This window comes from Camelus bactrianus, chromosome 3 (assembly GCF_048773025.1).
Source record: "Camelus bactrianus isolate YW-2024 breed Bactrian camel chromosome 3, ASM4877302v1, whole genome shotgun sequence".
In the NCBI taxonomy this organism is placed as follows: domain Eukaryota; kingdom Metazoa; phylum Chordata; class Mammalia; order Artiodactyla; family Camelidae; genus Camelus; species Camelus bactrianus.
Genome location: NC_133541.1, coordinates 75,671,853 through 75,694,731, shown reverse-complemented (window position 1 = coordinate 75,694,731; position 22,879 = coordinate 75,671,853). Strand labels below are relative to the sequence as shown.

The 22,879-nt window shown below is 33.5% G+C and overlaps 1 protein-coding gene across 1 annotated transcript in view; it reads left to right on the top strand.

The window, feature by feature from the left end:
- The window catches only part of FBXL17 (F-box and leucine rich repeat protein 17), a 439,198-nt gene that overhangs the window by 272,005 nt on the left and 144,314 nt on the right, over positions 1-22,879 (top strand). Inside the window, exon 7 of the mRNA XM_010971766.3 lies at positions 20,393-20,469. Within this exon, the coding sequence (XP_010970068.2) occupies positions 20,393-20,469 (77 nt within the window). The remainder of the gene's footprint in view (positions 1-20,392; positions 20,470-22,879) is intronic.

Here is a 22,879-nt window from a genome sequence, read left to right as displayed (position 1 = left end):
TGGTTTTGCAAATTTATGTTGCTGCCACATTTCCCCTCAGCAAGGTATGAAAGTTGACAGCTAAGTCCTCAGTTATCTTCTTGTAAATAAGCTGCTCTTAGGGTGAGAGTTGAAGCTCCAAATGATTGGGGGCTCATAGTGGTGACTATATTTGGGTTGGCTCCTAGGTAGCCGTCAGACAGTCCACTGAGTTTTGAAGAGACATTGTCTGATTTCTACCTGCTTACTTATAATGCAAGATTTTACTATACCTAAATATTTAATTCTTATTATTTTGAAAGTTTGGTTTAGAGGAACTATAATATAAACTTCTCTAATTTCCCAAGATACAAAGTAATATGCTTCAACTTTTCTGCTGTTTTTAAATAAACTATCAAACAATGTCATTTTAAAATTTATGATGATGAGGAATTCTGGCACGGGGCTTTTGAGGCTAATTATATATTCATTTTTATGCTGATTTGTTGCTTTATGTTTTCCAACAGCTTTGAGATTGGGGTTGTATTTAAATCAAATCTATACAAAATATTTTTTATTGAGATCAATTTTTTTGGTCTATTTCAATTTATTAGAACACATAGATCAGGATTTTGGGAAGCTTTTTGTGATTGTACTATTGTCTCAAAAATGTACGAATCAAACTCAGAATTATGCCAGTGTTGGTATTTGACTATATTAATGAGGAATGATCATTTTTAACAAAAAAGATACTTAATTCTGGGACTTCATGATAGTGATTTTGAATATTTTACATAACTTGGTTTTAGGAAGGAAGCCTGTTTTAAGCATTGTTTTTCCTTTTAAAGTTCGAAGTCATCCTACTGTCTTATAATTAGCAAAAATGAACATTTTCTTTTATTTCAAGTGATTGCCAATTCTTTTGTTAAGTAGGGATAATATAAATAAATAAATTGTCAGCTATAGTATTTACTAGGTTTAGTTGATATCAGTACATTTTACTGTATATTTTGTCTTTGGTCAAATGCAAAACACGGCTTTTTGCAATTTGGAAAGACCCCTAGCTTCTAGATTAGATTTATTGAGGCCATAGTTGGGCCATATGATTTTCATTATTCAAACTGTAAAACATCATAGCACTGTCTCAGTTTATACCACTTTAATCTTATGTTGTGAATTGATCAATTAATCTAAATAGTTGGGGGATAGGATATAGCTCAGTGGTAGAGCACATGTTTAACAAGCACAAGGCCCTGGGTTCAGTTCCCAGTGTTCATCAGGGATATTGGCCTGTGATTCTCTCTTTTTTTGTTTTTGTTTTTTTGTGGTGTCTTTGTCTAGTTGTGGTATTGTTGTTATGCTGGCCTTATAAAATTAGTTTGAAAGCATTTCCTCTTCAGTTTTCGGGGATTTTTTTGTTTGGTGTTTTTGGTTTTTTTTTTTTTTTTTTTTTTTTTTTTGGAATACTTTGGAAAGGATAGGCATTGGTAGAATTCACCTGTGAAGCCATCTAGTCCTGGACCTTGTTTGTTCAGAGTTTTTCATTACTGATTCAGTTTCATTACTGATTCAATCTGTTGATATTTTCTGTTTCTTCCTGGTTCAGTCTTGGGTGATAGTACATTTTTAGGAATTTATCCATTATTCATAGGTTGTCATTTTATTGGCATGTATTTGCTCATAATAATTTCTTCTGATCCTTTGTATTTCTGTGCTATCAGTTGTAACTTCTCTTCTTTCATTTCTGATTTTATTTGTTTGGGTCCTCCCTCTTTTGTTCTTGATGAGTTTGGCTAAAAACTTATCAATTCTGTTTATCTTTTTAAAAAGCCAGCTCTTAGTTTCATTGATCTTTTCCATTGTTTTTTTTAGTCTCTATTTCGTTTATTTCTGATCTGATCTTTATTATTATTTTCCACCTAGTAATTTGGGGGTTTGTTTGTTGTTCCTAGTTTCTTTTGGTGTAAGATTAGATTATTTGAGATTTTTGTTTGTTTGTTTCCTGAGGTAGGCTTGTATTGCTATAAAGTTTTCTCTTAGAACTACTTTTGCTGCATCCCATAGATTTTGGATTTTTGTGTTTTCATTCTCATTTGTCTAAAAATATCTTTTGATTTCCTCTTAAGACTTCTTTAGTGACCCATTGGTTGTTTAGTAGCATATTGTTTAGATCCAATTGTTTGTGGGTTTTTTTGCTTTTTTTTTTCTCTTGTTATTGATTTCCAGTCTCATACTATTATGGTTGTAAAAGATTTTTGATTCCCCTAAACTTCTAAAATCATCTCATACCTAATTCAAAAGTGTTTTTCAGTGAGTTTCTTTTATCAGCTATATGCAAGCATTTAATTTAGTTTTATAAAAATAATTGTCTTTTTTCACTTTTACACTTTATTTATTACAGCATTTAATTAAATTGCAAAATCAGAACATCAGATATGATTGGCATAAACAGATTTGAGGGCAAACACATGTGTAAAATCCACAAGATAATGAATTTTTAAAATTTATGTTTATTGTGGAACATTTCAAACACACATAATTACAGAGTGAGTCATATAATGAACTCTTGTGTACCCATCACCTGAACTCAACAGTTACCAGCATTTTGCCATTGTAATTGCTCAACAGTTATGGCAAATGAAATGAAATCAATTCATTGATTGATTCCCCTCAACTTTTTTCCACTGGAATATTTTAAATTAAGTTCTGGACAAATTACCATTTGTAAATACTTCAGTTATCTCTAACAAATGAAGATTTTTTTAAATGCACATATAGAATGCTGTTATTACAATGAACAAGCACAATATTAATTTCTTAAAGTCTATTTTCAGCTCATTTATTTGAATTAGGATCCAAACTAGGTCACATATTGCATTTGGTCTCTTTTAATTGAATAATACCACTCTCCTTCTTTTGCATATTATTCATTTGTTAAAGAATGTGAATCATTTGTCTTATAAAATTCCTTATATCCTGGATTTAACTGATTGTCTTCTTATGCTGCCATTCAATATGTTTTCCTACCTGCCCACCTTTATTGCCTATAAATTGATAAATTAGAGTCTGGATTAAATTTAGTTTCCTGGTTTGGAGGCAATATACTACATAGGTAGTGCTAGATATGTCTTAATATATTAAATCAGGAGGTACAGATTGTCTAGAGATAATGGAAATTTTAAATAAAGTGATAATAGCTATGATATGTTGCATTTGAAATGTGCAAGGCAGTATTCTAAATATTTTGCATCTAACATTTATTTTGATTCTTACAAAAGTCCTCTGAAGTAGATGTTCTTATTATACCCACTGTACAGATAATAAAAGTGAGGCACAGGGAAGCTAAGTAAGTAGCTGAGGTTCCCCAGCCTGGATTTGGTCTGTTCCCTGGCACTGAGACTGCTGAGTCTATGCTCCAGAGCACCCTGCTATTCTACCTCTTGAAGACAGTGACATTTCTAAATTATACTAAAAAGAGTTAGGTGTATACCAGACTCCTGCAGTAAACATACTGTCTTAATTCTAAAAGCAAATAAATGTTAAAGGGTATATATTTTAAGTAAAAAGTACTTTTGAGCTATGTTGTTTACCACATCTGCTTTCTTTGAAAATAGTACCTTACACAACTCACATTTATTTTTTTTACTCTGATATTTACTCTCACATTGACAAATTGTGATATTTTCCTTTTCCTGCTATGAAACTTTTCATAGAAAATAAATCTACTTCCCTTAGGTAAATATTTCTTTTGCAACATCAAGAAATACGAGTTCCTTAAAATTAATGACAGTTTATAATTTTCAGTAGCCATAGCATTTTCAAAAGAATTATTAGTTTTTGTTGTTTCTTTTGCTTACATGAGAATGAATATTGTAATGTCTTCTTATTCAGTTTGGCTTATCTATTGTAGGAGATATGTGTACTGAGGGGAATTCAGCAGAATCCAGTGTTTTCATTACATCTTGTTATCCTGTTATTTATATTTTAACTCTGCCTGTCTTCATGAACAGTTATTCTCCTTTTAAATTCCTCTGTATTTTGTTAGTTCATCTTCTTCATCGTTTTTATTAGGCGGGTTTTATGTAGATGTTTCTCTTTATAACTGCAAGAAATCCATTCCTTGTGCCTAAAAATAAGGTTCTGCATTGTTGACAAATGCTTAATATAAGTGGTGCACTTGCTATTTTAATTCAGAATTCTAAGTATATGCAACAGCATGACTTGTCTCATCAGCATGAACCAGTCCTTCACTCAGTCATTCAACAAACCCATCTTGAGCATCTTATCAAAGATGAGTAAAACATAGGCCCCACATCAGGCCAGACTGGAAGTCAGGTCATGATGATGACATATACTTCATACAATGGTCACAACAAAGGGAGGGAAAACTAGGAGTCAAGAGCTACTGTCAGTCTGAGAAGAGTCCACTACTTGGGTCTGAATTAAGGATTTTAAACCCAAGAAGATGTGACTAGGTGGATGTGATGTACATGGTATTTTCAGGGGTTGCAAACTTAAATGCATATAAAGGCCAAATATAGAATGTCAATGAGTAAAGTGGGAGAAATGCAATCTTAGAGAATAGTGGGGGACTGTTAGAACTGGAGAGTACATATCTGACCTAAAGGAATTTTATTCATATGCTTATTTAAAACACTGACTCAGTGGGGGAGGGTATAGCTCAGTGGTAGAGTGCGTGCTTAGCATGCATGAGGTCCTGGGTTCAATCCCCGGTACCTCCATTAAAATTAAAAAGACCTAATTACCTTCCCTCCCCCGAAAAAAATTAAGAGGAAAAAAACCAAAATAAAATACTGACTCAGGAACACAGACTATGACGAGGATGCCTATTTGTGACTCTGGTTGAGGTCTAAGTACATGAAACGTCTGTTGTTTTGAGAAACCATTATGTAATAATTCTATTTAGGGGACCCAGTCAGATAAGATAGAACTTACATAGAATTTTGTGGCCAGAAGTCAATATCTAGAGTTTCAAACTGAATTGAAAGACATAGACAGGGGACAAAATTTGAACAAAAACAAAAGTGGCAAGATCATCTTGGCCTATAAAACAGGGACATAGAGTGTTTCTGGTGAAGTAGCAGTCGGTTGGTACAAAGTCAGGTATTCTGCTAGACTACCGTTAAGTAAACCAAACACATGCCTAGTGTAACACTCCAACAAGGAAAGTGTAAACAGCCTGAAAAAAACTAAAATTCGACTTTGGTCTTCCTTTCATAAATTGTACAGTTCAGGGGATTTTGAAATTACAGGTGGAAGAGGAACCATATTTTTTAATAGGACTTCATGGCCTCTACACACCTTAATCTGGCCTGAATAAGCCAATAAAATTTAAGATTCCAAGCGTAGAGGAATTAGGTGTTTGGCTGAAGACCAGACTCAGGGTGACTGGGCATGGATGTTGGAAGCTAGCCTCAAGAACAAATGTGGCTGTACCCAATTTGTATAAATTCATAACCTGCTGGCCATTAAAACTTTTTTCTTTCCCTAATAATTCTGAATGTCTCTTTATAATTAATGTTTGACATTGGTTGTACTAGCTATTAAGAGAGATTTCCAAACTCATAGATTTGGACTCTGTATTAATTTTTGTGATAAACATGCATTATTCTCCCTTTGTAGGGATTTATAGACATTGATTCTAATCAGTGTTTAAAGTTTACTTTAAAAAGAATTAGACTGAATGTTTTAAAAGTTACTGCCATAATTGAATAATATTCTAAAAGTATAAAAATGACTTTTAAAAGCTTTCATACAGTTAATAACTTTGCAGTTATTTCTCAGTGGTTTCCATTTTTTAAAATTAATCTTTTAAAAAATAATATAATGGTTATAGAATTCTTAACATATTTTTATGTATTTATGAAATAAAGGCATAATATCTTTTTTTCTCATTGAATACCAGACTTCAGTTTGTGAGATTTATAGTAATATGTCTAAAGTTATTAATACTTTTATATTCTTATCTTATTTATCAAAGGATCCTTTAGATCTAATCAGTATTCTCAAATATAGAAAGCTATACAGTGCTTGGAACCATATGGCTGTTCATAAACTTTTGTATGTCTTGAGCTATAACTGAACGCTTTAAAAGATGTGACTATTTCTTTCCTTGATCCTTTTTGGAAGCCATATTTACAAAGAGTTCTTTAAATACCAGATGTTTGGTTGCTTAGAACAAATCATCTAGATCATAGGTGAATCATTTTATGTGAGACAAAAATGAAATTTACAATGAAGAAAGATAAACTGTCAGGTTAAATTTTCTTTTTGTTGTTGTTGTTGTTGTTCTGCGTTTACTTACGACTAAAAAAACATTGACCTTGTCTCTTCAGCAGTACTAAGCCTCTTTATGTTCATTTACACCTTCCATGATTTTCAGCATGTTTTAGTGAAGGCCTTTATTTTTTGTGCAATATATGAAAATCAGTAAACTGCATGTTACTTAAAATTAGGCAATTCACTTAAATTGTTAGTAACAATCAAAGACAGGAAATTACATTATTTTTTCCCCCAGATTGAAGAAAGCTCTGTTGAAAGGTCCATGGTACCCAGTTTGACTGTTTGCTCACTAATGCCAGAGTCCTAATTCAGTTTCTGGCAACACATTTTAAAAAATGCTCTTTGTTATTGGATAAGCAGTCTACCTTTTAAGTCACAACATAATGCAATGTCTTCCACCAAGTATTCAACTGGGATAGGAATTTTAAGTGAGAAGCTTAATGCTTATAGAGGAGATCATAGTTTGGGGCTGATTTTGAATTGGTATTTAACTTTTATCAGATTCATGAGAGATAATGTGGAAAGTGATGTGTATTGTTGAGGGCAATGTGAAATGACTGAGATACCTTTCCTGAAGTTTCCTGGTTATTGCTGGGTAGTTAGGTTGCTTGGAATACAAATAATAAAAGAAGTAGAATTAGCTATCCCATGAGGATATCCCAAAGAAGTAGTACATGGAATATTGCATTGGGGCCAGGAAGCTATTGCAGAGACTCTGCAGCAGGAATTGTCTGTTTAATGAATAAATTATATCATATATGTGTACTTTTATATCATGTGCACTAAAAAATTCTGGAAATATACAGATAAATTTTAAAATGCTGATGAGTTTTCAGTTATCATTTGTTACTGTGTATTTTCTTGAAAGATGGAAAGAGTAGAATGATTAATATGATGGGATCTTTGAATTTTTTTTGGTGTTGAACTGATCTTCACTACGTATCACTTGTATGGCTAAAAAGCCTGATAACATCAGCTTTGGTGAGGATTGAAGAAGCTGCAATTCTCGTAAGTGTTGATGAGAATGCAAAATAGTATAACAACTTGGAAGATTCATTCATCTACTACACATCTACTACTAATACTCTGTGACTTAGCAATCCTACTCCTAGGTTTTTACTCATGAGAAATGAAAGCATGTGTCCACAAAAAGATTGTGTAAGAATGTTCCTAGCAGTGTTGTTCATGATTTTCCTCAAACTGCAAACAATTCGTGAGCCCTTCAAGAGAAGAATGTAAAAAGAAACTGCACCATATTCATATAATGGAATACCTCTTGGCAATTGAAAGGTACAATCAGGAAAACTAGTGAAATATGAAACAATATAGATGAATCTCAAACACTCACTGAGTTAAAAAAAAGTCTTACACAAAAGAGTACATGTTATATAATTCTGTTTTTGTGAACAGACAAAACTAAGCTATGGTAAAATGAAACAAAATAACAAAACATCTACCATGGTAGTTGCCTTTGTGGGTGGATGTGGGCATTGACTGGAAGGGGACATGAGGGCACTTGGAGTGCCGGGCATAGTCTAGATCTGGTAGGGGTTCCAGGTAGACACATATGTGCATTTGTTAAACCTGACTACATTTAAGATTTGTACATTTCAAGTAGGTAAATCTTTCTTTAAAAAAAAAAGAACTATTAAATAAACACTGAACTCCGATTAATGATGTGTATGCTAAAACATTTAGCAGTGAAATGTACTGATGTCTGAACTTACTTTGAAATGCACTTAAAAATAAGATAAATGAATATTTAGATACCTGGATGGAAAGAGAAATAGATGGATACATCTGAGATAAAGCAGGTATATAAAAGCGTTAATTATAGAATCTAGGTGGTGAATAATGGCTTTTCACCATTCCTTCAATTTTTTGGTATGCTTGAAATTTTCCATAATAAAATGTTCTGCAGAAATGAATGTTTATTCTAAAAAAGTTTAGAAGATATAACTTTGTGGGCTTTATTCTAATTCAGGCTGAAGATATCATGTAAGATTCTTCAAAGTTTTCTTTTTTTGTCCCTTTTCACAACTTAAAGTTTAGTCTTATCTAATTATGTCATCTTAATTGCAATTAGCTTGTTACCTTTATAAATCAAATTCCTTGGTGCCACATGTGTAATCCAGTGATTAGTTTCATAACATTTATTAGAGGCTCTATTCACTTCCTGTGGCTACTGTAACAAATTACCACAAACTTGGTAGCTTAAAAACAACAAATATTTATTCTCTCAGAGTTGTAGAGGTCAGTTGTCCAAAGTCAGTTTCACTAGGCCAAAATCAAGGTGTCAGTCTCCCTCTGGAGGGAAGAAGACATTTCTTTCCTTTCCGGCTTCTGGTGGCTACCAACATTCCTTGGCTTGTGGCCACACCACTCTAGTCTCTGCTTCTGGGGTAGTATTGCTGTCTCCTCTCCGTCTGTGTCAAATCTTCCTCTGCCTCTTTCTTTTAAGAAAACTTATCTAGGATAATCTCCCCATCTCAGAATCTTTCATTTAATCACACCTGTAAAAATCTAGAAAGTACATATAAAGTAACACGTATAGGTTGCATGGATTAGGACCTGATGTGTTTGGGGACCATTATTCAGCCTACTACAGGCATTTGTTAATGTGCCACATTATGTGCTAGGGCCTAAATAATAATAATTAACACTTAATTGCTTATTCTGTGCCAGGTGCTGTCCTATGTATTTTACATTCTTTTTTTCACTGAGGAAGAATTTTGATTTGATTTAACATGTACTTATTAGAACATACATTTCCTTCTTGTGTATGTCAACTATTAAAACCTCAAAGTGCTAGTTTTCTAAAAAATGTACTTTAGGAAATTCTATTCTGTTCTAAATAACCCTGTCTTATTTGTGTGGAGGATATTAAAGTTGGCAAGATTGTGAATTCGCTTTGGGAAGAGACTTGTCTTATCCATCTTTGTATCCAGATAGTTAGGGGCACAGTAAGGGTTAGTAAATATTTGTTGAATAACTAAAAGTACCTTTGCAAACATTATGAAATGTAACCTTTACAAAATCCTTGGAGGTAGATACTGTAGTTTCCATTTTACAGAAAAGACTTAGAGAAGTTGAATTACATTCCCAACCCCAGGACTGTGTCTTACACACACACACATAGACATACACACCTTTGACAGTCTGAAACATATTTCCATGACCAATAACTGATTAATTTTGTATATGAAACATTAAAATTTAGTAAAATGTTGCTATAGCTAAATATCATCTATTTTATTATTACATTATGTTATTAACCATGTGCCATATACTTATAAATTTTTAACTTTTCTGAGAGGCCATTTCCATATTAATTAAGTCCACAGTGGTATTAAGAAATGGGAGACATTTTTCTCAATGATACAGAATATTTTAATACTTTCTTGAAAGTTCAGCCTTTCCCCAAAAATACAGTGAGCCTATCTAGTCTTTTTGTAGCTTCTTTTGAACATCAGATTTTTAACTCATTGATATTGTGAGCTTATAAATCATCATGCTTCCCTCTTTACTTTGGTTCCTTGAAAGCTTATTCCAAAATCTTATTCCACTTGTAGAAGCTTTTCAGGGTGAATCATATGAATCTCTTCAGGGTGAGTATATCCCTGATTTTATTATTTCTCTATCCATATTTTCCAACCCCTTTGCCTCTCTCAAATACTTATTTTATAATTTTGTATGTAGTTCTAGGGGAATAAGACTGGACATAAGTAAACAGACAAAATAAATTTAGGCTCCTTAGTAATTAAATATATGAATATATTGTTGTATATGTTATGAATAGTAACATTTATGTTTTGTAGATATTATGTATTGTATATATTGTTTTTCTCCTTTTTCCTCCTTACAATATTCTTTGCACAACCTTAAATCAAGTCACTATTTCAACTAATGCATCCCTGAGTATATATCACATGCACTGACTTACTTGTACTATTACCCTTTATATTTTTTCACCTTTTTTGAAGTGTAATATGTCATTAAATTGCCATTAATTTTCTCAAAGCCCCAAATTTTGCCCAATGGACTAAACGAAGTAAGCATGTACTTACCTTTCAATAACAGATCACAAAAAGGAATTTGTTCTCTAACTTTTTTTTTTTTTAATAAAATTCTGTCATTATCAGGGCAGAAGTCTTGATACCTTCAGGACCCAAAGAAACACAAAACTGATCAATTGACTCCAAGCACATTTACCTGACGTCCCTTTCAAACACGTAGCATTGCTCTCGCCTCTTTATTCCCCTAACAGCTTTTGAAAACAATAAACTGTCTCTCCTCAACTCTCAATCCTGCTTCCTCCTCAGAATACCAGAATGTATTTCTTTATTCACTTAGGTACTTGAGAGAAGTGTTTTCAGTGTAGAGCAGAAATATTAATACTGTTCCTCCATTTTGCTACACGGTTTGTTGATTATGCAGACAGAACAGTAACTATAATAATCAACCACAGAGCATTTAAGAATCTGCCAGAGATGTGCTGTTCATTTTAAGTTACCTTTTCAAATAACATAAAGCTGAGTACTGGGGCTGGGAGTGTGGCTTGTTCCTTCTGCCTGTCAGACATGATGTTGCCCGTAAGGTACCTGCTGTCTGAAACAGATAGTGAAATGTGCTGTCTTCCTTCTCCAGGCTTACTTACTGTCTTGCTTTTGCAACTTTCTGCAAGGAGAAAATAGGTAATGCTTCCCCCCTATGGTTTCTATCAGTCTTAGCACTGGTTTCATTAGCTTTCCACCGCTCTCCCCAAGAACAAAGAGATGTGTTTTCTCTTTGTAGGGAATAGACCGAGGACTAGTCCAGACAAAGCAAACTGGATTTTAGTGATTATGGCATTTCAGGGACTAAGCTGCTCAAATTCCTTTATTGAGTGCATTTACAACAATTATTTGTTTATTGAGATAATTTATTGCTTTATGACAATTAGATATTTGTTGATTGGGAAAAAGTATTTGTTAAGAATTATATTTATAAATGGAATTATAGTTATAAATGTATTTACATACATGTGCATATATATACTACATACTACTTTGAATATAAATTAAATTGTTCATAATCAATTCTTTTCATTGATGGATAAATTAAAGCATTAAGAAAGAATCCCCTAGATGTGTATTTTACAGATAAATGGACTTTAAAATGTCTGGAATCATTGAACTGACCTGGTAAAACTAAGTAAAGTTCAATAGCCTTTCCCTGGAATTTGAAAATCACATTGTATTGCATTTCCTTGAATATTATTTGAAAAGAAAGTGTGGAGGACTTTGGTTTCTCTATTGTTGAGATAAATAAAAATTAACTGAAATCAGCTATCATTTTTCCTTTGGGATTTAAAAAAATGCATACTTTTCATAAGAGAATTCTCAGTTAATGCCCCTTATTGCCATTTGTAGAAATATATGAAATGTTTTTTCCTTTCTTTTAGAGAAGTGTCAATGTTACTTCTTTTTTTTTAAGTAAAAAGTTCTTTCTCTGTGTAAAACATAACGTACCAAAACAACTAAACATGACCTGCTGCCTCTCTTTCCTATAAATGTTAGAGCAAAGATTATTTCACCTCTGACATGAACATTAATATGTAATGATTTGTGAGAAAATAGGAATACAGCAGTGGCAGTCTGAGAGCTTTGGAAGGAGGTATTATGAATTCAGCAACGATGATCTTTAAGCCTCAAACAGTTCAGAGTTCAACCTAGCTAAGCGTCAGTAAAGTCAGATTTATGTAGTGTCCTTGTCTTCATTCAAGCCCATGTGATCTTTCTCCTTTCTGGAATATGTGGATTACTTTACTCCCACTGCCTACACTTTTCCCATTCCCTTATCTAGAACTCCTTCCTTATACCTTCTTTTTTAGAAACTAGTAAGAATCCTTCATTATTCTTTTTCCCAATTGCTGGATTTGTTTTTTTTAATATAATTTCTAGTTAAAATCACCTGTAAAAATTATTTTATGGGCTTTTGATCAGGCCAGAAATCTGCTAAGCTTAAAAATTAATGACAAAGTGCAGGTTTTCTGAGTATGAATGCTAGAAGTATGTGGGAAGCATTTGGAATGGAGAATGTTGACCTGCTTTCTTTGTGTCTTATTACCACTATCTAATTATAAGCTTTCAAAGCTAACAAATTAGGTGCCCTCTTCATTGCATTTTAAAATAAATAAATATACATATTTTTCCCATTTTGCTAAAATCTTTTTCTCAAACAAAATTTTGAGCGGTTCAATAGGACATTCAGAATCATTGTTCCCTAAAAGTGAAACCATTCTTTTGACTTTTATCAGTCGTCTTTACCTGCTGTGTTTTATAGTCTTCTGAGAATTTGGCTTATCCAAAAAGAGATTCTGTGCCTTCCCAAATGAGAAGGAAACCTTTTGTCAGCATCTTGTCTGAGTTAACTCCTTGGCTACACGGGTCACGGGAGGTCTCTGTTGAACATCAGTCCTTGGCTCTATCACAAAACTGGGATTGATGCATAGGCCAGCTCCCAGAGTACAGAGGTTAAAGAGGCAATTAGTCACTACAAAGCCAACTTGTGGTGTCTTCTGGTAAGGAAGTACTTAACTCTTTCCTAAATGATGCCTGAAATCTCATCTTCTGTATGCTTTTATAGTCCACTAAAATAATTTCCACTTATCCATTTTAAATTAAAGGTGAGCTTAAAAGATACGATGTCTGTTGATTTGAGACTTTCTCACCAATGCTTAAAGCAGTAAGGGTCAGGGGGGTGGGGAATGGGCAGGGAGATTATTATTAATTATATGTTTAATATTCCATCTAAATTTCATTTGAGCTATTTGGAAGCCTAACAAATGTCTGTGAAATATTTCCAGCTTTACCATTAAAGTTCTTATATATTATTGCAGAAGGGTGTAGGGGTTGGAACTTGTAAGAATTTCGCTTGATTTTTTTTCAGAAAAGGAATAGCCTCTGATGAATCCCAGTTCACTGGACTGGACCAGAGTTTTATATGTTTTTATATTCCTGGTGTTTTTTTTTTTTTTAAGGGTCTGGGCTTTTGCTTCTACGCAGTAAATTTTTGTTACATGTAGGATAATAAAATCTTCTCTTCCACCCTCTATCTTAAAATATGCCAGAATACCATAAAGATAGCATGAGTCTTAGCTGTATCAACATTGTGCAGTGCCTGGATTCACCCAGAGATATTGGCTATAAATTGATGGAGCCCCAAAAACCTTAACAGAAGGAGATTTGTTAACTTTTCCTATTTCAAAGTAGCTACATTTTTTTTCACACTGAGAAATGACTAAACTGCTGAATGAGGAAGTCTTAACCTTAAATTTTTCTCTTCTCTTTCTTTCCAGCATTTCCTTCAGTCCAGAAATATAAATCTTTTCAGTTGATTTTCGGTAGATATAGAGATAGTGGTATGGTTTTTCTGCTTCTGGGTATAAGCATTCATATCAGCCATAGCAGCAAAAATAAATAGTAGTTGATCTATCAAGGTTAGAAGTATTATGTCCATCATTTTATAATAACATGACTTTCTGATTAGATCTTTTAACATTTTTAACACATAGTTTGCACTTAATAAAACATTGTTGAAATAAATAACTAAACAAGTAAAAGCTTAGAATCCTTTTTCTGCCTCTTGCACATTCTGAGGCAATGCTTAGAAAAAGTTAGCTCAAGTTGTTATATAATGCTTTGGTGTATCTGCGGTAAAAGGATGGAACAATGGCTAAAATTAAAAACAAGATTTTTGGACAAATGGATCTGAAATATTAAAGCCAGAGCCAAGTTTATCCAAATTTGTTAGTTTGGTTTCCTCTCCCCCGCCTCCTTGCTTTGGAAAAATGTTTAACCATTTTGTTTCTTAGTAACTTAAAGAAAATGTGCATTTAAAGAAATATTGTAGGCTTTATTGTATCTGAAAAACATTTGTGAAGTTCTCTAAGAAACATTCAAATTAAATTAAAACATGTTTTGCTATATAAATGAAGAAACTAAATCTTTCCGTAAGAGCTGGTTTGTGATGGTCACTCTTAAATATGTTAGAACAATTATTTTGCCATTATATTACTCCTTTCTCAATGCTGACTCCTGCCTCCTCTCCAGTTGGGAAACCTGTCTAATACTGGAGACTTCAGAGAAAGGGTGGTCCAGGAAGAATCAGCAAATGACAACATCTGCTCCGCCTACCTCAAAGGCGTAGCACCTCTGCTGGCAAAGATGCAAACTCATAGAACTGAAGTTTCAATAATTTATAGGCTGCTTATTGTGGTACGTCTCATTAAACATAAACAAACTGCTCTTCCCATTTTGTAACCTTTCGGTAGCTCTGTGTGACAAAGTGGGCATCAGTTCTCTGCTGTTTAAGTAGCAAATGCCTAAATTGATCTTAGATTCACTAATCAGATATTGGCTTTCCAGAGAATAACATTTGGTAAGTGAGAACTTAATGACTGTCCCGAGATAATTGTTGTAACTGGTGGAGCTGGTGACATTTTGCGTGTCACTCCTAGTCTTTGCCTCTGTGGTATATTAAGAACATGCTTCGAGCAAACGCTTTAGCATTTTAACTGCAAATCAACCCTCAAAAAAAAAATCTCTCTTACAGGGAACATCTCTTCTATGACATTATCTTCAGTTTACATGAAAATTTGACTTAAATGTGTATTTGCTACTGTGCTGTTAAAAGGATAGAGTAGAAGAACATTGACAAGAAATTGTACCATAAAATACAGGGGGCGCTCAACATCTCACTTTGATGCCACGTGTCACTTTTGCAAAATAGTCTTTCATTTGTCATGATGTACATTTGTTTAAGTTAAAGATTAAAAAAAAAACATTGCATGCTATGTGAGGTTAAGGTGTCATGTTACTAGAAAAGGTACCTATGAATGGAATGTTCAAAAAGGAAACATTATTTCATTTGTCTAAGGGATTTTTAAGGAGAAAGGTACTATTAGTAAATTCTTGAATTGACTCATCTTATAAAAGCTTATCTGTAAATTTATCCTTTTTTTGTACATGGAAATCTTTTGTATAGTGCACTTTCTGAAAGCAGGGTATACCTGTAAATCATGCCCATTCATTTGCTGCACTGAGATTGGATTATTCTTCAGTAAAACTCAATTTGAGGCTTTAGAAAAAATCAATCAAGTATCATTATTCTTTCTGTAAGATGCCAAATTGTATTTTGGTGACCTCTGCTATCATTTAAATGACCTGTATATGAGTTAGTCGGGGTGAGCTTTCGTAGCACAGAATTGGGCCAAGTTTGCTCTCTTGCTCTCTTTACATCTTGTAGACCCTTTTTATTCGTGTGTGTTTTTCATTTGTGTGTGTGTGTGTGTGTTGTGGCCTCTTGTGCTTTTAACCACTTAAAATCTGTATAACACAGGGTGGCTTGTTGGCTTGTCTGGTTTCAAGAACCGATGAAAATGAAGTTCTATTTCTGAAACCCCCAAATAGATCACTTTTGTGATGTGTTTGCATTTCAGGAGTCTTAAGGTTTGATCTACGTGTTTATTCAACCTTAAATATACCTATCTCCAAGTTGCACTTATTTGCCAGTTACTTTACAGCACTATTCATACTTTTTGTTTTAAATCTATAGGGTTGTTTTTGTCTTGTTACATTTTTTTCTTCTGCTTGAAGATATATCTGTTACTCAAATGTAAAAGTGACTTAGGAAAGAACATCCTAAAGTTTATTTAGAAATTCACCAAGCCACATACTAATGCATCTCTAATGGGGACATTTCTTTTCACACCTCTAAGGTGATTGAGCCTGTCCTTTAAAGTGAGATTTGCAAACCAGTGTCTGGCAGCTCCAATTAGCTTCTTTTGGGTTTGAAGCACATCACAAACTGTAACAAGGTCTCCTAGGACACTCCTCTTGCAAGCAATGTAGTCATATTTCCTCATTAGTTCTTTTCAATTGTCACTAATGCCATGTTCCAGCTTTTGAGTAAGAGACAAAAAAACATAAAAATTTGGTATGTATGTAGAATGGCCCATTGTTTTCCATAATTCAAGGCTCTTTTGAATTCCTTTGATAGTTTTGAAGCTTACACAGCTTAATTCATTAACCTTTACCCTTCACATAAATCAGGTGATTAGGAATCTATTGCTAAGGAGACAGATTTTCCCTCCATTGAAACTAAGCAATGCCTTCTCTTCTTTAAAAAAAAAAAATCCTATATTACTCAGAAAAGTAACCTTTTTGTTGCTTTTCATATTTCGTCAAATGTTTCAGGTGCATTTTAGAACATTATCAAAAGCAAGTGAGCATAAAATCACATTATTACAAAAAATAATTCTGGATGCTTTGGATATTTTGGAGCAGGTTTTCTGGCCCTTTTCAGTATTCTAAAGGAGTTTATATATATGTACTCAACAGTTGTTACTCAAGAATTTACAATGGTTGCAATTTTTTTTTCATTCTCTTTAGAATCCTGCCAAAACATAAAAGCAAGAAAATAATCTGAGGGGAGGCAATTCAGAATGAACTAAAATCTATTTAATTGAACCTAGGACATTTGATTGGAGAAATTTTTCATCTAGGCCCTCATTTTTTATAAAGAATTATGATGTGTGGCTCTGAAGAAGATAGGTGGTGGTTCTGTGGTTTCAGGGAGGTGAGACTAGAATGTATGTCTTCTTATTCTTCTCACCCTCTTGTTAAGACATGTCTCTCCTTGTTTGTCAGAACTCGGGAAGATGGTTTAGAAGGCTTGTGTTTGATGTTCACAGGCTGCTTTAACAATACTTGATATTCCTCTGTGTTTTCCCACTATGCCATATTCCTATATTATGAATGTGTTCTTGATAATCTTATAGATTATTACTTTCCCTAAGAATATTGTTCTTTTCCTCAGTTTTATAATCCTTAGGTTGTCATGCATGAAATAGGAAATCTTTGAATGTACTGACCCATAGAGAATGTTGGTCATATGGTTTTCTGAGCTTTATCCTTAGGGATGGTGGGAATGGGGTAGGGGAATGAATGGAAAAAATGTAAATCCTGGATTCTGAGTTTACAGACTCATGGCCTGCCCCTGGGGACAAAGCTATAATTTATCATTGAGATTAATGAATATTCTCATATTCTGTATCTGTGAGTAGGAGAGGGGCTATAGAAGAAAAGGTTTTAAATGTGGTCTTTTGTTCTTTTATTTTCCTTCTCACTTATAGACTATGACTTTGCAGACATTTCTCTCTTTTTTTGGTACCCTCTTTAAATACTCTGTAAAAATTTATACCTGTAGTCAAAAAGTTTAAATAATTAGTAAGTTTTATCATCTTGTTTGTTGCCTGCATACAGTGTATACAGCAAACTGGGAAATGCTCTGATGGTAATACACTAGGTCATGACTACAGCCAAGACTCTTAAAACAGAGAGAATTATTTACAGTCACTGTGGTCCACAGCATTGTGTTGTGTTAGAGTACTTCCTGTAAATATACTCTAGAATGCACTCCAAAGTTTCACGAGGAGAGGACAGTCACCAGCCATGGTCTCTCATCATGGCCTGCTATCAGTGCAAGCCGCCTGGGAAACTAGACCTACACTAATCAAAGGGTTTCAGACACTAGTGAGGGACCTGAGGTGGGGTTCCATTTGCACCAATTTGCAGTAACAGGATAATACAAACCACTTTCATTTTCAACTCTGAAGGTGATAGCTGTTTTACCTCGGTATTTGAACCACTCAATTTGGTGTATTAATATGATACTGAATTTCAGTCCATGTTCACAGAACTTGGGGCTTCCCTCCTCAAATATCACATCTGTGAATGAGATGATATTTAAATTTTAAAAAGTGAAATTTTGCTAAAATTATTCCAAAGAATGGGGTTTTTTCTTCAATGAATTCTTATTTGAGGAATAGTTCTATGTTGTGCATAACTTACAGCACATTGGCTGTGATTACAGGGTAGTTAGAAGTATTCAGAAAACTTCATGTAACTGAGCTTTCAAAAACAGAGCAAAAATCCAAGGTGGTCTTTTGTCAAAGCAAAGTGCTTTTCTTTTATATTTCTCTTTTTATGTCTAAAAGATATAGACTGTTTATTTCTGAATCATGTGTTATCTCTTGGCTTTTGCCTCTTGAATAAGCTAAATACATTTGTGATATCTATTCATAATAACTGTTCTCTGTCATGTAGGGAGGAACCTGACGCTCATGGCCTTTCATCAGTTTTAGGACAGTTTCCATCCAGTGATTGATTATCTTATTTTATGTGAATACCAGTTCTTGTTGCCTATGAAATAGCATTTGATCTGGCTTGTACAGTGAAATCAATTTGTGTTATTTGCTGTCTGTAGTCTGCTGTGTGTGTCTTTAATGTTCACATGTACTTGCAGCATATCTGATACAGAATCGAGTGGCAGGGACACAAATAGGATATTGTATTTGTTTAGAGTTTTTCCATAATCATATATAGAAGCAGGTACTTTGAAAAGACCATGAGACCAAAATAAATGATATGAACATTATTTTTGCACTAATTTACTTCATTTTGTGGTGGTAATACAAAATGGCAGTTGCTGCTAGCTTTTTTGGTAGGTGATGGAGAACAGTCAGCTATGACTCTTTGATATGTCCAAAAGTAGACTTAAAAAAATACTATGATACTGTAATCATCTGGGGACTTTATTTTTATTCTTAGCATGTGAAAATTAGTTTTTAAAGTTTATAAAACATGGTTGTTGCCTGTAATGTTTCATTTCTGCTTTTATTTTTCCTTTTTTATGAGTTTATTCAAATTTAACATTGAAGCCAAATGATATGGAATTAAGTTTAAAAATTTCCCTTTATAATGAACTGTATCAATCATAATTACATTGTTACTGTTTTAAGTTGTCTGTTGTAGTCATGAAAGTGCTTATCCATTTTTATCATAAATCTTTTTTTAAAAAATACCCCCAAAAGAATGTTTATTCAGTTATTCTGAGGAACTTAGAAATGTTTATCATTCCATTAGAACAATATTCTATAAAATATTTTTAAAAGAAAAATATGTCTTCTCTAAACTAATTTAACCTTCAGTAATGAATTATGTGAAGTAAAATTGTATAAAATTCCCTGACATTTTATGAAGATACCTACAAATAATCCAGACAGCAAATAAAATATCTGAAAGACAGAGATGGATACTCACTAATTTTTTGATGGATTATACACATAGGTATCAAATTACTTGATCCTTACTTCCTAGAAAAGGTTAACGACTCTTTTTGCTTTTACCCTTTTACTTAACTATTATTTATAAAGATTAAAACAGAGACTGCATTGAAGGATGCATATGCCTATGTGTCAGTATGACTCCATAGGTTTTTCTGATATTATAGGGGACTGAGACACCAAATGGATAGCATTGTTAATCATTCTTTTTAAAGTTCATTCAATTGTGTACTACCTTTTCCACTATGGCTGTTAGAGCAGAGTGTGCCAGTCAAAAACCTTTTAACTTAAATGAAACTAGGGAGGACTTTAAATCTTACGTATCTATATCTCTTTTGTCAAAATGGTCCCTGTGTATGCAACACTTCATTTAAAACATTAAGAATAACACGTTTTAAAGTAAGAGATTTTAAAGTTCTTACATGTACAGATTTTTCTTTGCTCTTTAATCAATATGTTATACATTTGTAAAACCTATTTTTATGTTGAATAAAACTTCACAAAAATATGTATTGTAGTGTTATCAAGCTCTATCATTAATAATTGAACCGTGAGCAACATTAGCATCCACTTATAATGACCATTCATCTATATTCTACAGTTTCATTATAGTTATTTTATTATGTAAATGATATATGTTCATTATGTAGCCCATGTTTACTAGTTTTTTATTACCAAATATAACATTACTCTTAAAAGAATCTCTCTTTTTCATCACTTTGGTTTTAAAAGCTGCACTAGTCCTAAATGTATTTAATTAAAGTTGTGTGGGTATTAGAGCACTTGAGTTTAAAGCAGGGAATATAATACCTTTCCCTGAAGCACCTTGAAAGAGGTTTGTTGAAAGAAGAGAGCTGTGGTGTTCGTCTGATGCTGACCTCTTCCCGTTACAATCACGGCCAAACTTTGGCTGATTTAACTTGAAACCCACTAGTGTAACTCACCACTTTTTGTGTATTTCAGGTGTGTGGAGGTCATCGCCAAGGAAGGACAAAACCTGAAAGAGCTGTATTTGGTGTCCTGTAAAATCACAGATTATGGTATGTAATGAGCCATTATCCTAATCATTTTCAAGAATTCAGAGGTACAGAATCTTTGAAAGCTTTTTTAAAAGAAATCAAAAGCTACTATCTCATAGAGTCATAGAGACTATTTATCTTTTCTTGTACTAACTCTGATCATACCCCCCAAATCAAGAAATCATGAGAATAAGAACCAGAGTAAAAAGAACGTATGTATATCAGTGTATTACCGCACTTAATCATACACACATATGCGCATATGCACATTCACATAGGATTAAGAAGTGCGGCTAAAGTTGCTGTACAATGAAAATGAATATCGGGATAATTAAATATTTGATATAATAAATATAACTAAAGAAATTATTACATTGAGTTGATTTGCTTAATTTAAGGTCATGTAAAATGCATTCCTGCTGACATTCGAAATGCCAATCTTGTTAATGCTTTAAATTCTTTAAAGCATTGGGAAATTACAATAGGAAGTATAAATATATAGGAAGTAAACGATATACATTTGTTTGTAAGATTTTAAATTATCTTGATTTTAAATATCCCTTTAAAGTGGAGAAATACAAGTTGTTTTATAAAAACATGGAAAGTATGAAATCATCCTGTTGGAGTAATGAAGGATAATAACTTAGTCTTTCTTTTTTTGTTCTGCTTTATATATTTTTCCTAATAATTTGCATATTTAATCTAAATATAGAGTTTTAACCAGATATTTGGCTTATGGAAACTAACATGGTTTCCTTTTCTGTTTTCTGATTTTTTAATTTATTTGTTTAAATTGGAGAATATACTTTCTACCTTGAAGGAAACTAATAATCCATTAAGTTTTTATTGTTAACTCTGACACATGCTAATAAATGACTCCAATACCTAGGATGTCATACTAACCATCTGCCTTGGGTGGAAGAGTTGTATTTTATTAGCTGCCAAATTCATCCTTTGTTAAAACTCTACCAAAGCTATAATAAAAAATCAAAAATAACATAGAAAATATTTGGCTTAAAAATAACCCTAATTTCTTTTCAGAGTTTATTTTTTGAGAATGGTAAATGTCTTGCATGGATTTATCCATAATATTTCTGGGTTGTTGATTTTCTTCTAATTATATCATGAGAAAGGAGTGTCTTGATATATTTTTTTTCCCTTGTAGTTTGTTTTTTGGTTTGACGTATTATATCACCACTTAGATACAGCTCTAAAACCTCCGATATCTCCCTGTTGTCTAGGCCTTAGAGAAAAACAGGGCATATCCTCAGTACCTGTGGATTTGTTAATTAACTAGTAGTACATTCATTCATTCCAGCTTTTCACTTGGCATTCAAGGTCCTTTATCATTAGTCCCCTTCCTGCCGTTCCAACCTCATTTTATATTTCTCCCTTTCACCTGTTTGCTGTCAACGTCAGATTGCTAATTACCAGGAGAGCTATAGATTAAGTTCCTTAGAATGAACTCTTCAATGTCCTGCAATGGAAAACGTTACGAAAATTATACACTCTGTTCTAGTACCTGTTAAGTTAGCCAGTGCAAAGAAATGTTCCAGAAGGTATGGAAAAGACAAAAAGCTTTGCACTTGGGACAGATCTGGGATCAAGTTCTGTCTTTGTTCTTTGTTCTTTGACATTAGGGAAGTTCCCTCACATCTCTGAGGCTGTTTCCTCATTTGTAAATTGGGGAAATAGTATTTGACTTCATGCTCCTGTGTGTACTGGTACCCATTCTAAAGATCAGCACAATGTATACTGCTGAGAAAATTTGCTTTCCTGCAGGAGGGGGACAGAGCAAAGATTCAAGCAAGATTCTTTCACCGTCTTTCCTTTCCTCAGAAGGAAGGTCTTGAAAGAGGCTTTTGTTGTCATTGTTGCTATTGTTTACTGTTATTATTTATTTCTGTTGTTTAGCGATTTTCTCATGTTCTGGTGTTGTGAGATTTTAGGATGTTTTTTCTCTCAGTGAGGTGAAAACTATGTTAAAACTCCACTCATGTGGTTTGCGTTTATTCATATCTCTGAATTATTTAGGTCAGTGGTTCTCAACCCTCTCTGCACATTAGGATCATGTGGTGAGTTTCTAAGGCATAATGATAATGCTCGAACTTTACACAAGACTAATTACATCAGAATTTCTAGGAGGTGGGACCCAGGCCATAAAACCTGCATAAGTGACATTAATGTCAGCCGAAGTTGAGAACCACTGATCAAGTCCAGCTGAGAGGAATGCGAAGTGAAGATTTTGAGGGCTTACCTCCTCCACAGTAATGAAAAATCCATCACAGTTTTTTCGTACCTCATTCCCTCCAGGTTTCAGGCTCTCTGTCTGCCCCACCCCTCTCTTCCTTCTTTCCTGAGATTTCAGATATTCAAAGGATTTATAGTGAAAGTCTCTGTGTGTCACATGTTGGTTTGTTCTTCAAAATGT